Source organism: Salmo trutta, chromosome 26, assembly GCF_901001165.1.
Source record: "Salmo trutta chromosome 26, fSalTru1.1, whole genome shotgun sequence".
Taxonomy (NCBI): Eukaryota; Metazoa; Chordata; class Actinopteri; order Salmoniformes; family Salmonidae; genus Salmo; species Salmo trutta.
Genome location: NC_042982.1, coordinates 41003363 through 41021078, shown reverse-complemented (window position 1 = coordinate 41021078; position 17716 = coordinate 41003363). Strand labels below are relative to the sequence as shown.

Genomic DNA, 17716 nt, shown 5'->3' with positions numbered 1-17716 from the left:
CTGTGGCAAATTTAGCGTAGTCATTTAGCACGTGTTGCTGTTGTAGACGAATGAACCTCGTCACGTGTCTATTCGATGTTCGCTTAAACAGGTAAACCCTGTCAGAACCCGTAGCGTTCGAGTATTCATCCAACGCGTCCTCTATGTCAGCTAGGAACGTCTCAGTATCGTTTGGCTGACCTGGAACGGGGTCAAGGTGGGGAAATTCTTGATGAGTTTGTCAAGGTATTCCGCACCAAGCGGGCGGAGAGGGTTGGCTTCATCCTGTGGAGAGATTGGGGCCGAAAGGCCAAGAGGAGGAGCCAAGCCTTGTTGTTGTTGGCCAAGAGGCGCCATATTACTCAGTGCCAAATGGCCAAGAGGAGAAGACTTAGGGACACCTGAGGGAGGCAAGGTCTGAAACCTATCGTCTTTACTCCTGTGAGTACAGGGCTCCGGTTGCTTGGATGGTAGTCGCACTTTAGAGAGTGACCATTCTGGATTTCCTCCAGATGGTACCTAAAGGTGGTATTCTGCTGCATTGCAAAGTCCACTCGAGCGCTTAGAGTACTGATTTTGGACACGTGAGTGTCGCACTTGCTCCTTTCGGTCTCAAACTTATCTGTCATGGTTTGCAGATAGAGGTCTTGAGTACGGAGCGAGAGATTCAGTGATGAGATTTCCTCCGCTTCCTTAGAAATCAATATTTCCATCTTCATCACCTGAGTTCTCTCATCATTCATTTGGTCAGCGACTTCAATGAGTTCTGCTGATTTGTCATCCAACTTTGTCATTGTTTTCATTAACTGATCGTCTTTGGTCTGCAGCGCTTTGAGGAGAACCGTGATACTTTGAGTAACATTCAACAAAACAGCATGCATGTTATCAAGTTGAGCGCTCCTGTTTGTAGATAACTCTTCAGATTTATCTAGTTTGGCGTGGACATCATCGTATTTTGTTTTGGCTAAATCGAGTTGCTCCTGTAGCACATGATTTTGTTCCTGTAGAAGACGATTTTGTTAAAGAGCTTGTGCTTGTTCATCGTCATACGTTTTTGCAATTACATTTAATTGTTCAGTTTTCATCGCAGTTCCATAGCTAGCAGAATTTTTCCCTTTTCTGCATTTGTCATTGGTTTCCCGGTTCTCTCCACCTGTCCATTTATGTCTACTATTACCTGCTCGTGCTTCAGCTGTGCACTGCAGTATTGGACAGATGCCAATCTCGGATGGCAAGACATCAGGGCTAGACTGGAGAGAACCTTTACGAGGCCTGCGCCCGATGGTTGATTTTGGAAAGTGTTGTTGTCTGCTTTTCCACTAATGGCATAATTAGGGTTGGTATCGCTGCTGAGGTCAGAGATCAATCCATTTATGGGTGTAGGTTCACTAATTAGCGGGCGAGTGGGGACTACCCCCTCTGATAGCTTGCACATTATTAGAACATTTGAAAGGAAAAATGTTTTTCCGAATTTTCCAAAGTTTGGTTTTGGAATATGTTGGGAGCTGCAAAGACGATTTTAATCTATTTATAGACGTTAATGAACCATCAGTACTGGACAGTACTGTGGGAGTTGGACGTGAATGAATTCGCAAAAGCAAATTGAATTAATCAATGATAATGATTAATCATACCTGGATAGGCTATCTGGGAATTAAACTTTAAATTAACCTGGGAAGTTGGTTCATCTAGGTTACTATTTCAAAGTTTAAGATGTCTCATTTAATTGGAAGAACCTAGAAAGGTATGTTCGACAATTTAAATAAATTAATTGAATGAGACAATGATATCCAAGCAAGTGAGAGCGTCTGGATTATCATAAAAGTAACCAGTAGTTTAAATGTTTAGGGTACATTCACCACTATGGTATACTTCCCCCTAAGGCCGAAGCCACATGGGATTCACTCCCGTCAGTAATGGGTTTTACTGAATGTGCTTTGCTAAAGCAGATTTTACTGATTAATCTATTTATGATAAATCAAACCTGTATAGCCTATCTGGGAATTAACTTTCAATTAACCTGAGAGCTTTGCTTCATCTACGTTAATGTGGAACAGTTAATCTTGTCTCATTGTAGAAGCCCAATCAATTTGGATATTATTTAAAAGATCCACTTGAAAAGGTAAATCTGGCAATTTCTCTTGTTAGTTAAATTGAATGAGACGTCGAAATCCAGTCAATAGCGATTGGCTGGATATCTTAACCTCCCTGGGCAACAGCCAGTGGAATCGCGTGGCGCGAAATACAAATACCTCATAAATGCTATAACTTCAATTTCTCAAACATATGACTTTTTTACACCATTTTAAAGACAATACTTTTGTTAATCTAACCACACTGTCCGATTTCAAAAAGGCTTTACAGCGAAAGCAAAACATTAGATTATGTCAGGAGAGTACCCTGCCAAAAATAATCACACAGCCATTTTCAAAGCATGCATATATGTCACAAAAACCAAAACCACAGCTAAATGCAGCACTAACCTTTGATGATCTTCATCAGATGACACTCCTAGGACATTATGTTATACAATACATGCATGTTTTGTTCAATCAAGTTCATATTTATATCAAAAACCAGCTTTTTACATTAGCATGTGATGTTCAGAACTAGCATACCCACCGCAAACTTCCGGTGAATTTACTAAATTACTCACGATTAACGTTCACAAAATACATAACAATTATTTTAAGAATTATAGATACAGAACTCCTTTATGCAATCGCGGTGTCAGATTTTAAAATAGAATATTGCAAAATGTGCTTTCGCCGAAAAGCTGAGTACATAGCCCGGCCATCATGGCTAGCTAATTTGACACCCACCAAGTTTGGCCCTCACCAAACTCAGATTTACTATAAGAAAAATTGGATTACCTTTGCTGTTCTTCGTCAGAATGCACCCCCAGGACTTCTACTTCAACAACAAATGTTGTTTTGGTTCCAAATAATCCATGGTTATATTCAAATAGCTCCGTTTTGTTCGTGCGTTCAGGTCAGTATCCGAAGGGTGACGCGCGAGCGCATTTTGTGACAAAAAATTCCAAATATTACATTACCGTACTTCGAAGCATGTCAAACGCTGTTTAAAATCAATTTTTATGCTATTTTTCTCGTAAAATAGCGATAATATTCCAACCGGGTGACGTTGTATTCATTCAAAGACTGAAAGAAAAAAGGTCTTATTCACATCAGCTACGAAGAGCATGAAAGAAGAGCACAGCCTTCCCTGTGGCTCAGTTGGTAGAGCATGGTGTGTGCAATGCCAGGGTTGTGGGTTTGATTCCCACGGGGGGCCAGTACAAAAAAATGCATGAAATGAAATGTATGCATTCATTACTGTAAATTGCCCTGGATAAGGGTGTCTGCTAAATGACCAAAATGTAAATCACACAGTTGTCTGGAACAGCTGATGCTGTCATGCATGCTTCAGTGTTGCTTGCCTCGAGGTGAGCATAGAAGTTATTCAGCTTGTCTGGTAGGCTTGTGTCACTGTGCAGCTCCAGGCTGTAATTCCCTTTGTAATCTGTAATTGTTTGCAAGCCCTACCACATCCGACAATCACCGGAGTCGGTGTAGTACAATTCTGTTTTAGCCCTGTATTGACACTTTACCTCTTTGATGTTTCGTTGGAGGGCATAGCGGGATTTCTAAGCATCCGGGATTAGAGTCCTTGAAAGCGGCAGGTCTACCCTTTAGCTCAGGGCAGATTTTGCCTGTAATCCATGGCTTCTCATTGGGGTATGTACGTACAGTCACTGTGGGGAAAACATCATCGATGCACTTGTTGATGAAGCCAGTGACTGATGTAGCGTACTCCTCAATGCCATCGGAAGAATCGCGGGACATATTCCAGTCTGTGCTAGCAAAACAGTCCTGTAGCTTAGCTTCTGTGTCCTCTGACCACTTCCTTATAGAGTTTTTTTGTTGTTGTTGCACTTTTGACATGCTGGTAGAAATTAGGTAAAACAGATTTAAGTTTCCCTGCATTAAAGTCCCAGGCCACTAGGAGCGTCGCCTCTGGATGATCATTTTCCTGTTTGCTTATGGCCCTATACAGCTTGTTGAGTGCTGTCTTAGTGCCAGCCTCGGCTTGTGGTGCTAAATAGACCACTACAAAAAATATAGATGAAACTCTCATGGTAAATAGTGTGGTCTACAGCTTCTCATGAGATACTCTACCTTAGGCAAGCAACATCTTGAGTCTTCCTTAATATTAGATTTCGCACACCAGCCGTTATTTACAAATAGACACAGACCGCCACCCCTTGTCTTACAGGCAGCTGTTCTATCTTGCCGATGGACCGAAAACCCAGCCAGCTGTATGTTATTCATATCGTTGTTCAGCCACGATTCGGTGAAACATAGCCAATTACAGTTTTTAATGTCCCGTTGGTAGGATATCCTTGATCGGAGCTAATCTGTTTTGTTATCCAATGACTGGCTAATAGGACTGATGGTAGAGGGGGTTTACTCACTCGCCTACGATTTCTCAGAAGGCAGTCTGACCTCCGCCCCCTTTTTCTCCGTCTTTTCTTCACGCAAATGACGGGGATTTGAACCCGTTCCCGAGAAAGCAGTATATCCTTCAGGTCGGACTCGTTAAAGAAAAAATGTTTGTCCAGTTCGAGGTGAGTTATCGGTGTTCTGATGTCCAGAAGGTATTTTTGGTCATAAGTGATGGTAGCAGCAACATTATGTACAAAATAAGTAAAAAAATAGTTACAAACAACACAAAAAAATTAACAAAATAGCACAGTTGGTTAGGAGCACGTAAAATGGCAGCCATCCCTCCGGCGCCATTCTTTCTTTCTTACTGTATAATCCTGGAGATTAGCCAGTATCATATGGTGATCTGTCCAGCTTTCTGCACCCCTCATGGCACGTGTCAGCAGGACGTCATTAGTGTCAAAACGTCTAACTATGATGTAGTCGATCAGGCGCCAGTGTTTGGAGCGTGGGTACATCCATGATGTTTTATATTTGTTCTTCTGCTGGACCAAGGTGTTAGAGACAATGAGGTCGTGCTCGGCACATAGAGTTAGCAGTCTTGTGCCGTTCTCATTGACCTGGCCAACACCATGCCTACCCAGCACTCCAACTCCACATCCTGTTGTTCTGTCCCACCCTAGCGTTGAAGTCACCCAGCAGAAATATCTTGTCATTCCTGGGGAAACGGTGAACGGCCTCTTCTAGTGACTGGTAGAAGCAGTCCTTTGCCTCATTTTCAGAAGAGTAGCATAATGCATTTTGGCTAGGGGGATACGGAGAGACATGAGTCTTTCACTTTTGCCGACAGGTGTTTCAGTGAGGCTGGGTAGAAAGAAGTTCTTATTTTCCAGTCCCACACTGTGCTAATGTTGTCCACCCAGAGGGTAAATTTCCAGAAGGAGGCGTAACCTTCTCCCTTCTCTTTCAGGGAACCTTCATCCATGAACCTGGTCTCAATCAGGGCAGCAATCTAAGCTGTTCTCCGATGGGGTCTGTTGCTATTATCGTCAGTGTCCAAAGGAGTTCTGATGTTTATTATTTTCTTTAGCATTTTTAGACCGCTGAGTGGAACTCCCGATAGGTGCGGTAGCCTATCCAGGATGGAGTGAACGGGCAATTCTTAGGCCACCTTTTCTAGGCCTCTCCCCAGCTGGGGTTAGCAGTGTGGCTCCTAAATAGGGCTGCTCAGTCACACAGAGGTCTGCAGAGAGCAGCTGCCACTCAATTCCCAGCTGCTGGCGACCATAATAGTCCTGTGCCGATGGCATGCAGGGGTCTGATTAAGTGGCACCCGGTGCATTCCCCCGTCACCAGACACTGCCAGACTTTAGTCCAGTTTCCGGTTGATGGCTTCACCGAGGTCAGAAGTGGATACCTGCGCAAAGGAAGTTATTTAAAGTGCCACAGAGGGTGCGCAATCCCCAACAGCACTACTTCACTGTAGGAAGGTGAAATTCCAGTGCCAAGGGTTGAAACCCAGGACAACCAGTACCTTCCACAGCTGCAGGAGTCTGCCGAAACCCCAGTCTGTCGGCGTCCGCCTAATGCGCGCCGCCAGGATGCTGCTTTTCTTTCAAGGTGTGCTCTCCTAGCCTTTGTCGTAGCAGACTAACCCACAAGGCAGTGGAACAGTGGTTGATGGCTGCCAAAACGTGTCCACACAAAGGTGTGCCTGTAAAGACGCATCTCTGGGGCCCACTGCTGCTCCAAGATCCCCTGCTGGTTAGCCTGGAGTTTCAAGAGAACCAGTTAACGTGTACCGCCGCGAGGAGGCCCGACAGGAGTCTTGGTCATGGAGAGGCTTTGTACCGACAAGGGGAGACTTGTGCATGAAGCTGCTCCCCAATTCACCACAAGGGCTAGCCGGCGGCAGCGAGCTGTAAGCGAGAGTATGAAAGCACCTGCTAAGCGGGCATGCAACTAACCTCTACCTAGGTACTATTGCACTAGATGCGTCACATGCATCCAGAATCTTCCCACACACGCAGACACAGACACACACACACACCATAAGACCTGATAGTGTCAACTCTAAATGACTGTTGTGGTGCGCTGTATCTTATATGACACCAGTGTATTATTCCAGGGGATCTTTAATTCCCCAATCAGAGTCATCACTTATTAGAAAACCTGATGTCCACCTGTGATTCACAGGGCTCACTGCATGACAATCTCATGTATTATGTATCGGTGCCTAGGATACACTAGTAGCCAGATAATAGGAAAAGAAAATCATTGAGACCAATTCGGAGAGGAGAGGAGGAGGGGAGAGGAGTAGGGGAGGCTGGGGAGATGGAGAGAATGGACGGGAGAGAAGGGGGCAGGATCGTTGGGAAGGTGATGTTGGGAACATGACTCAGTAAAGTGTGTTTAATTAACAAAGGTGTTGCGGAGGAAGTCTCAGGGCGAGTGGACAATTCAGTGAACGAAGGAAAGTGGTCAATAACAGGAAAGAAAGATCGAAAATCAATGCCCAGCAGGCCAGTTAAGGTCTACAGGAAAGGAGGGGGAGAGGAGAGGATGACGCAGGGGGGAGGAAGGGGAGTGGTGGAGCAATTTTGATTTCACTAACTAGGGGTGATTTCACTGACGAAGGGTGATTTCACTGACGAAGGGATTGAATTCACTGATGAGGGCTGATTTCACTGACCGGGGGGGGGGGGCGGGGGTGATTTCAAGGAAATTGAGAGGGAGAAAGGGAGGGAAGGAGAAAGGAAATGGGAAGGAGGGAGGGAGGGAGGCCAGGGGTAATAAACTGATATGCATACAAATTCTGGCCAATCCCTGATTAGTTTGATTCCATAAGGAAATATGCTGTTGCCTCAGTATCCCCACCCACTATTAGTGTTAAAGTACTTTATTGAGCCAAACCACGCTCTAACCTCATTGGCTAAGAAGTGGGTTTGCTAAAAATACCCTTCAGAAAAAGGGGCATACATGTTTTAGTCTCTATCATAGTGTGACATTAAAAATAAACAGCAGCGGGATTCTGCTGTTGACCACTGTTGAACTAAACGTTTGTGGGTTATTTGCTTAAACTTGCCGTAATTCCTTTTTTAGAATATTGAGCTAGCTTTGTTTTTTGTTGTACTTGAAATGTTCAGATTTCTTCCTATCTTTGTGTTTTGCTCTCCTGCCCCTTTCTTTCCATCTATTGGGAGATGGAAAGCTACCTACACTGCAGCATCTAAGGCCTCAATAAGTCATTCCTATCTTACCTACATTATAATGAGGTCTCAATAAGTCACACCTCCCTATCTTACCTGCATTATGATAATGAGGTCTCAATAAGTCATCCCTATCTTACCTGCATTATGATAATGAGGTCTCAATAAGTCATCCCTATCTTACCTGCATTATGATAATGAGGTCTCAATAAGTCATTCCGATCTTACCTGCATTATGATAATGAGGTCTCAATAAGTCACATCTCCCTATCTTACCTGCATTATGATAATGAGGTCTCAATAAGTCATCCCTATCTTACCTGCATTATGATAATGAGGTCTCAATAAGTCATTCCGATCTTACCTGCATTATGATAATGAGGTCTCAATAAGTCACATCTCCCTATCTTACCTGCATTATGATAATGAGGTCTCAATAAGTCATTCCGATCTTACCTGCATTATGATAATGAGGTCTCATTAAGTCACATCTCCCTATCTTACCTGCATTATGATAATGAGGTCTCAATAAGTCATCCCGATCTTACCTGCATTATGATAATGAGGTCTCAATAAGTCATCCCTATCTTAACAGCATTATGATGATGCAGCTGGCCTGTTGGGACAGTTACGATGAGGTAGACATATGATTACCAGCCCCTTCTTTTTGTTGGCCAACCAGGAGCCTTCTCTGGGTTTAAAATCCCTCAGAGGTATAGGACAGCTGTAAGAACAGGGCTAATATCTCTTATTGAGAGAGTGAGACAGAACAGGGCTAATATATCTTATTGAGAGAGTGAGACAGATCAGGGCTAATATCTCTTATTGAGAGAGTGAGACAGAACAGGGCTAATATCTCTTATTGAGAGAGTGAGACAGATCAGGGCTAATAACTCTTATTGAGAGAGTGAGACAGATCAGGGCTAATATCTCTTATTGAGAGAGTGAGACAGATCAGGGCTAATATCTCTTATTGAGAGAGTGAGACAGATCAGGGCTAATATATCTTATTGAGAGAGTGAGACAGAACAGGGCTTACAGCCCTTATTGAGAAAGTGAGACAGATCAGGGCTAATAACTCTTATTGAGAGAGTGAGACAGAACAGGGCTAATAACTCTTATTGAGAGAGTGAGACAGATCAGGGCTAATATATCTTATTGAGAGAGTGAGACAGATCAGGGCTAATATCTGTTATTGAGAGAGTGAGACAGATCAGGGCTAATAACTCTTATTGAGAGAGTGAGACAGATCAGGGCTAATATATCTTATTGAGAGAGTGAGACAGAACAGGGCTAATATCTCTTATTGAGAGAGTGAGACAGATCAGGGCTAACAGCTCTTATTGAGAGAGTGAGACAGATCAGGGCTAATATCTCTTATTGAGAGAGTGAGACAGAACAGGGCTAATATCTCTTATTGAGAGAGTGAGACAGATCAGGGCTAATATCTCTTATTGAGAGAGTGAGACAGATCAGGGCTAATATCTCTTATTGAGAGAGTGAGACAGATCAGGGCTAATATCTCTTATTGAGAGAGTGAGACAGATCAGGGCTAATATATGTTATTGAGAGAGTGAGACAGATCAGGGCTAATATCTCTTATTGAGAGAGTGATACAGATCAGGGCTAATATCTCTTATTGAGAGAGTGAGACAGATCAGGGCTAATATCTCTTATTGAGAGAGTGAGACAGATCAGGGCTAATATCTCTTATTGAGAGAGTGAGACAGATCAGGGCTAATATCTCTTATTGCGAGAGTGAGACAGATCAGGGCTAATATATCTTATTGAGAGAGTGAGACAGATCAGGGCTAATATCTCTTATTGAGAGAGTGAGACAGATCAGGGCTAATATATCTTATTGAGAGAGTGAGACAGATCAGGGCTAATATCTCTTATTGAGAGAGTGAGACAGATCAGGGCTAATATATCTTATTGAGAGAGTGAGACAGATCAGGGCTAATATCTCTTATTGCGAGAGTGAGACAGATCAGGGCTAATAACTCTTATTGAGAGAGTGAGACAGATCAGGGCTAATATCTCTTATTGAGAGAGTGAGACAGAACAGGGCTAATATCTCTTATTGAGAGAGTGAGACAGATCAGGGCTAATATCTCTTATTGAGAGAGTGAGACAGATCAGGGCTAATATCTCTTATTGAGAGAGTGAGACAGATCAGGGCTAATATCTCTTATTGAGAGAGTGAGACAGATCAGGGCTAATATCTCTTATTGAGAGAGTGAGACAGATCAGGGCTAATATCTCTTATTGCGAGAGTGAGACAGATCAGGGCTAATATCTCTTATTGAGAGAGTGAGACAGATCAGGGCTAATATCTCTTATTGAGAGAGTGAGACAGATCAGGGCTAATATATCTTATTGAGAGAGTGAGACAGATCAGGGCTAATATATCTTATTGAGAGAGTGAGACAGATCAGGGCTAATATCTCTTATTGAGAGAGTGAGACAGATCAGGGCTAATATCTCTTATTGAGAGAGTGAGACAGGAGACAGATAGACAGTATCTCGCTCTCCTTCCTCCCTTTTGTATTCCACTCCTCTCTCTTCTCCTCTCACTCTCCCTGTCTGTCCTCTTTCCCTCTACCCTGTCTCTCTCTCGCTCTCTCCCTTTCTCTGTCTGTCTGTCTGTCTGTCTGTCTGTCTGTCTGTCTGTCTGTCTGTCTGTCTGTCTGTCTGTCTGTCTGTCTGTCCCTTTCTCTGTCTGTCTGTCTGTCTGTCTGTCTGTCTGTCTGTCTGTCTGTCTGTCTGTCTGTCTGTCTGTCTGTCCCTTTCTCTGTCTGTCTGTCTGTCTGTCTGTCTGTCTGTCTGTCTGTCTGTCTGTCTGTCTGTCTGTCTGTCTGTCTGTCTGTCTGTCTCTTGCTCCCTCCTTCTCCCTCTTTCCTAACATCTGCCTGACAACAAGACAGCCTCTTTTGTGTGTGTGTGTGTGACCAGCATTGCGGTTTTCATCAGCCCCGTCACTCACAGATGAGCGTTGCGGTGGAGTCCCTTTTTGTCTAGGCGCAGGTCTGAGAAGCTAGTGTCTTCACGGAAAAGTCACATCCATCACACACACACAGTCCAGTTTAGATATCCTGTTCTTTCACATCAGTCCAGTAGAAAGAGAGGAGAGGAGAAAAGGAAGCGGCTGTAGACTATTGAGACGCACCCCAGGTCTTGTCTGGATGTGAGTGCAACACGTCAACCTGACCATGCATGTACTGCCCCCTGCTGGATGACTCAGGAATATATTAACCATGTTTTAATGGTCGTCGATTTGAAAAACAAAATATTTGTACTTGATTGATTAAGTGAGAGAAGGGGAACATTATGAGATTTATGAGTGTAATTATTTCTGAATGGTAATTGTCAGCTGTGTGTTTCTTTGATAAATTCATTAAGCATTTTTGTTCATTTATTCCCATTGGTTTATAGATGGGCCCTTTCTACACACAACAGGGATAAATAAACACTTCAATTATTAAACCCTTCCTCATTATTCTATTTAACTAGGCAAGTCAGTTAAGTACAAATTCTTATTTTCATTGACGGCCTAGGAACAGTGGGTTAACTGCCTTGTTCAGGGGCAGAACAAAAGGTTCTTACCTTGTCAGCTCGGAGACTCGATCTTGCGGTTACTGACCCAACCCTCTAACCACTAGGCTATCTGCCGCCTATTGATTTTCTGGTGTATGTGTGTGTATGCTTCTTAATAATTTATTTATTTTTGTCTCATCTGTGGAAGAAAAAAAAGAAAAGGACTGTATATATACTCCTTTCTGGTCTCGTCTCCTCTTTTTGTGTTTCCATGTATCATGATGATGTATGGTTTGGTAACAACCAGGTAGGCTCCTGGTAACCCAACCTGAGCAGTTTGAACATAGTGTGTGTTTGTGTTTCCATGTATCATGATGACGTATGGTTTGGTAACAACCAGGTAGGCTCCTGGTAACCCAACCTGAGCAGTTTGAACATAGTGTGTGTTTGTGTTTCCATGTATCATGATGATGTATGGTTTGGTAACAACCAGGTAGGCTCCTGGTAACCCAACCTGAGCAGTTTGAACATAGTGTGTGTTTGTGTTTCCATGTATCATGATGACGTATGGTTTGGTAACAACCAGGTAGGCTCCTGGTAACCCAACCTGAGCAGTTTGAACATAGTGTGTGTTTGTGTTTCCATGTATCATGATGACGTATGGTTTGGTAACAACCAGGTAGGCTCCTGGTAACCCAACCTGAGCAGTTTGAACATAGTGTGTGTTTGTGTTTCCATGTATCATGATGATGTATGGTTTGGTAACAACCAGGTAGGCTCCTGGTAACCCAACCTGAGCAGTTTGAACATAGTGTGTGTTTGTGTTTCCATGTATCATGATGACGTATGGTTTGGTAACAACCAGGTAGGCTCCTGGTAACCCAACCTGAGCAGTTTGAACATAGTGTGTGTTTGTGTTTCCATGTATCATGATGACGTATGGTTTGGTAACAACCAGGTAGGCTCCTGGTAACCCAACCTGAGCAGTTTGAACATAGTGTGTGTTTGTGTTTCCATGTATCATGATGATGTATGGTTTGGTAACAACCAGGTAGGCTCCTGGTAACCCAACCTGAGCAGTTTGAACATAGTGTGTGTTTGTGTTTCCATGTATCATGATGACGTATGGTTTGGTAACAACCAGGTAGGCTCCTGGTAACCCAACCTGAGCAGTTTGAACATAGTGTGTGTTTGTGTTTCCATGTATCATGATGACGTATGGTTTGGTAACAACCAGGTAGGCTCCTGGTAACCCAACCTGAGCAGTTTGAACATAGTGTGTGTTTGTGTTTCCATGTATCATGATGATGTATGGTTTGGTAACAACCTGTTCTGTCAAGTAACGTTTTGAACAGCAGGTGTTAATTATGCTTTCTCTTTTTTCTCTCTTTTCTCTTGGATTCTGTCTGTCTGTCTGTCTGTCTGTCTGTCTGTCTGTCTGTCTGTCTGTCTGTCTGTCTGTCTGTCTGTCTGTCTGTCTGTCTGTCTGTCTGTCTGTATCCATCCATCCATCCCTCCTTCCTTTCCCCAGGTGTGTCGGGAGTACCAGAGAGGTAACTGTACGCGGGGAGAGAATGACTGTCGCTTCGCCCACCCCTCAGACAGCACCATGATAGACACCAACGACAACACCGTGACCGTGTGTATGGACTACATAAAGGGTCGCTGCTCCAGGGAGAAGTGTAAATACTTCCACCCTCCAGCCCACCTGCAGGCCAAGATAAAGGCTGGCCAACACCAGGTCAACCAGGCTGCTGCCGCGGCAGCCATGGTAGGTATCCCTCTGTAACACCCCCCCAGCCACCCCTATCAAACCTCACCTATGTCCGAAAACCTGTCCCTTTCCCCCCACCCCCTGTCATCGCCCCCTCAGCCTCCCCCTTTCCTCTCTCATCGCCTCACACCATCTAGACTACCCAGCAGACACTAAAGGTAATGTGAACTTATTTAAGCAGCTAGCTAGCTTTAATGTCTAATGCTACAGGGGTGACTTAATGCCCCTTCCCTTCCTGCCCCCTTTTTATTTTACCGGTTCAACTGTTACTATGCTGTGTAACACGTGTTATAACTGCTGTTATAACTGGATATATTGTTAGGCTTACTAGAGCCGCTGAAGCAATACTTTCTCCTATTATAGATACAGTAGGAATACTTGAATATCAAACAAACAGCATTGGTATGTCTAACCAATAGTCATTAATGATGTCAACACCATAGTGTTTACAGTAACAACCCTACAGCCATTAATGATGTCAAGACCATAGTGTTTACAGTAACAACCCTACAGCCATTAATGATGTCAAGACCGAAGTGTTTACAGTAACAACTCTACAGCCATTCATGATGTCAAGACCATAGTGTTTACAGGAACAACCCTAATGCCATTAATGATGTCAAGGCCATAGTGTTTACAGTAACAACTCTACAGCCATTCATGATGTCAAGACCATAGTGTTTACAGTAACAACCCTACTGCCATTAATGATGTCAAGACCGAAGTGTTTACAGTAACAACCCTACTGCCATTAATGATGTCAAGGCCATAGTGTTTACAGTAACAACCCTAATGCCATTAATGATGTCAAGGCCATAGTGTTTACAGTAACAACCTTACAACCATTAATTATGTCAAGCCATAGTGTTTACAGTAACAACCCTACTGCCATTAATGATGTCAAGACCATAGTGTTTACAGTAACAACTCTACAGCCATTAATGATGTCAAGACCATAGTGTTTACAGTAACAACCCTACTGCCATTAATGATGTCAAGACCATAGTGTTTACAGTAACAACTCTACTGCCATTAATGATGTCAAGACCATAGTGTTTACAGTAACAACTCTACAGCCATTCATGATGTCAAGACCATAGTGTTTACAGTAACAACTCTACAGCCATTCATGATGTCAAGACCATAGTGTTTACAGTAACAACCCTACTGCCATTAATGATATCAAGTCCATAGACCTGTTGTTTGTTGTATATTGCACTCCAATGAATTGTTTTTTGTTTGTTTTTTTGTTTTGTTGGGTTTTTTTTTCTCACCAACCCAAACTCCACTGCTGCCCCCATGATGCTCCTCTGCTTGCTGGTTTATGTTAATGCGCTTGAATCCCATTGGCCCGTTGCCATCATGTGCTCGCTGCCTGCTAAATAAGACTCAGATGGCTGTCAAATCACTGAAGCGACCCCTCGACGCAACCTTTGACCTGGTACTATGACCTTTCACCTTTTAGCTTGGCATGCAGCTCTGTTATGCTAGATTCAAACTAAATCCATCTCAGTTAGTTACTGTTTACTAACCATTTCATTGATGGGGTGATGAATTGATTGTGGCAATACTGTTAACTAAACGTTTCATTGATGGGGTGAAGATTTGGGGTAAAATGGTACCCAGTTAATTCACCCAAGTGTCCCTTTCCATTCCGTCTCTATGTCAACAAGGGAAGGAGGCAGAAATTGCAAAACCCGTACAGGGCCTTAGTATTCGTATTAGAATACTGTCGACAGTCTGTTCATCCCTGATAGTCTATTAATCCTTAGTAACACGACTTGAACGTCTATTTGGAGTTCATTTAGTGAATGCAGTAGTTAAAAGCGTGACTAGTGTCTATTCAGTATAAATATACGGCACGTTTATGATATATTTTCTTATTATTACCAGTTTTGCATGTGGAAATCTGGTGGATGGGTGGGCTTCTAGAGGGACTTCAGAATGAACAAGGCTTCTACTGTTAAGCATGGAGCTAAAAGTGCAGCTTTTATCTGATAACATCATTTCTGTTGTCACCCATGATTACTAGTACAATCATTACTGTCATTGTTTTGTAGAGGTCCTAATATGTTATCAAGTATGTGTTATAATTGCTTGTTTATTTTCAGTGGTGGTAAAAGTACCCCAATTGTCATACTTGAGTAAAAGTAAAGATACCTTAATAGAAAATGACTCAAGTAAAAGTGAAAGTCACGCAGTAAAATACTGATTGAGTAAAAGTCTAAAAGGATTTGATTTTAAATATACTTAAGTATCAAAAGTAAAAGTGTAAATCATTTCAAATTCCTTATATTAAGCAAACCAGACGGCACAATTTTCTCTTCTTTTTACATTTACGGATAGCCAGGACCACAATCCAACACTCAGACATCACTTACAAACGAAGCATTTGTGTTTAATGAGTCTGCCAGATTCACAGGCATTAGGAATGATCAGGGACATTCTCTTGATAAGTGGGTGAATTAGACCATTTTCCTTTTAAAATGTAACAAGTACTTTTGGGTGTCAGGGAAAATCACTGGATTAAAAAGTACATTACTTTCTTTAGGACTGTAGTGAAGTAAAAGTTGTCAAAAATATAAATAGTAAAGTACAGATACCCCAAAAACTACTCAAGTAGTACTATAAAGTATTTTTACGTCAGTACTTTACACCATTGTTTATTTTTGCATTATTCATACTTCGCAGTACTACATTATTTCTGTCTATATTGTTTGTATGTTGGTAAATACCTTTATTGTTATTACTAGTTATCACAATTCCTAGACCAGCACCACTGTCTTGCTTTAGTAGAAGTAGAATAACAGACCACTGTCTTGATATAGGACTAGTGTTACATAGACCACTGTCTTGTTTTAGAAGGACTAGTGTTACATAGAACACTGCTTGTTTTAGAAGGACTAGTGTTACATAGAACACTGCTTGCTTTAGAAGGACTAGTGTTACATAGAACACTGCTTGTTTTAGAAGGACTAGTGTTACATAGAACACTGCTTGTTTTAGAAGGACTAGTGTTACATAGAACACTGCTTGTTTTAGAAGGACTAGTGTTACATAGAACACTGCTTGTTTTAGAAGGACTAGTGTTACATAGAACACTGCTTGTTTTAGAAGGACTAGTGTTACATAGACCACTGCTTGTTTTATAAGGACTAGTGTTACATAGAACACTGCTTGTTTTATAAGGACTAGTGTTACATAGAACACTGCTTGTTTTAGAAGGACTAGTGTTACATAGAACACTGCTTGTTTTAGAAGGACTAGTGTTACATAGAACACTGCTTGTTTTAGAAGGACTAGTGTTACATAGAACACTGCTTGTTTTAGAAGGACTAGTGTTACATAGAACACTGCTTGTTTTAGAAGGACTAGTGTTACATAGAACACTGCTTGTTTTATAAGGACTAGTGTTACATAGAACACTGCTTGTTTTAGAAGGACTAGTGTTACATAGAACACTGCTTGTTTTAGAAGGACTAGTGTTACATAGAACACTGCTTGTTTTAGAAGGACTAGTGTTACATAGAACACTGCTTGTTTTATAAGGACTAGTGTTACATAGAACACTGCTTGCTTTAGAAGGACTAGTGTTAAATAGAACACTGCTTGTTTTAGAAGGACTAGTGTTACATAGACCACTGCTTGTTTTAGAAGGACTAGTGTTACATAGAACACTGCTTGTTTTAGAAGGACTAGTGTTACATAGAACACTGCTTGTTTTAGAAGGACTAGTGTTACATAGAACACTGCTTGTTTTAGAAGGACTAGTGTTACATAGAACACTGCTTGTTTTAGAAGGACTAGTGTTACATAGAACACTGCTTGTTTTAGAAGGACTAGGGTTACATAGACCACTGCTTGTTTTATAAGGACTAGTGTTACATAGAACACTGCTTGTTTTAGAAGGACTAGTGTTACATAGAACACTGCTTGTTTTAGAAGGACTAGTGTTACATAGAACACTGCTTGTTTTAGAAGGACTAGGGTTACATAGAACACTGCTTGTTTTAGAAGGACTAGTGTTACATAGACCACTGCTTGTTTTATAAGGACTAGTGTTACATAGAACACTGCTTGTTTTAGAAGGACTAGTGTTACATAGAACACTGCTTGTTTTAGAAGGACTAGTGTTACATAGAACACTGCTTGTTCTAGAATGACTAGTGTTACATAGAACACTGCTTGTTTTATAAGGACTAGTGTTACATAGAACACTGCTTGTTTTAGAAGGACTAGTGTTACATAGAACACTGCTTGTTTTAGAAGGACTAGTGTTACATAGAACACTGCTTGTTTTATAAGGACTAGTGTTACATAGAACACTGCTTGCTTTAGAAGGACTAGTGTTACATAGAACACTGCTTGTTTTAGAAGGACTAGTGTTACATAGACCACTGCTTGTTTTAGAAGGACTAGTGTTACATAGAACACTGCTTGTTTTAGAAGGACTAGTGTTACATAGAACACTGCTTGTTTTAGAAGGACTAGTGTTACATAGAACACTGCTTGTTTTAGAAGGACTAGTGTTACATAGAACACTGCTTGTTTTAGAAGGACTAGTGTTACATAGAACACTGCTTGTTTTAGAAGGACTAGGGTTACATAGAACACTGCTTGTTTTATAAGGACTAGTGTTACATAGAACACTGCTTGTTTTAGAAGGACTAGTGTTACATAGAACACTGCTTGTTTTAGAAGGACTAGTGTTACATAGAACACTGCTTGTTTTAGAAGGACTAGGGTTACATAGAACACTGCTTGTTTTAGAA

General features: G+C 41.9%; 1 protein-coding gene across 6 annotated transcripts in view; it reads left to right on the top strand.

The window, feature by feature from the left end:
- Positions 1-17716, top strand: part of LOC115163786 (muscleblind-like protein 1) — a 101942-nt gene that overhangs the window by 69223 nt on the left and 15003 nt on the right. For 5 of the 6 annotated variants that reach the window (XM_029715955.1, XM_029715952.1, XM_029715953.1 and 2 more), the window contains exon 4: positions 12702-12941. In XM_029715955.1, coding sequence (XP_029571815.1) covers positions 12702-12941 — 240 coding nt within the window. Of the gene's footprint in view, positions 1-12701; positions 12942-14331; positions 14386-17716 lie in introns of all 6 variants that reach the window. The other variant, XM_029715956.1, reaches the window with a different exon arrangement.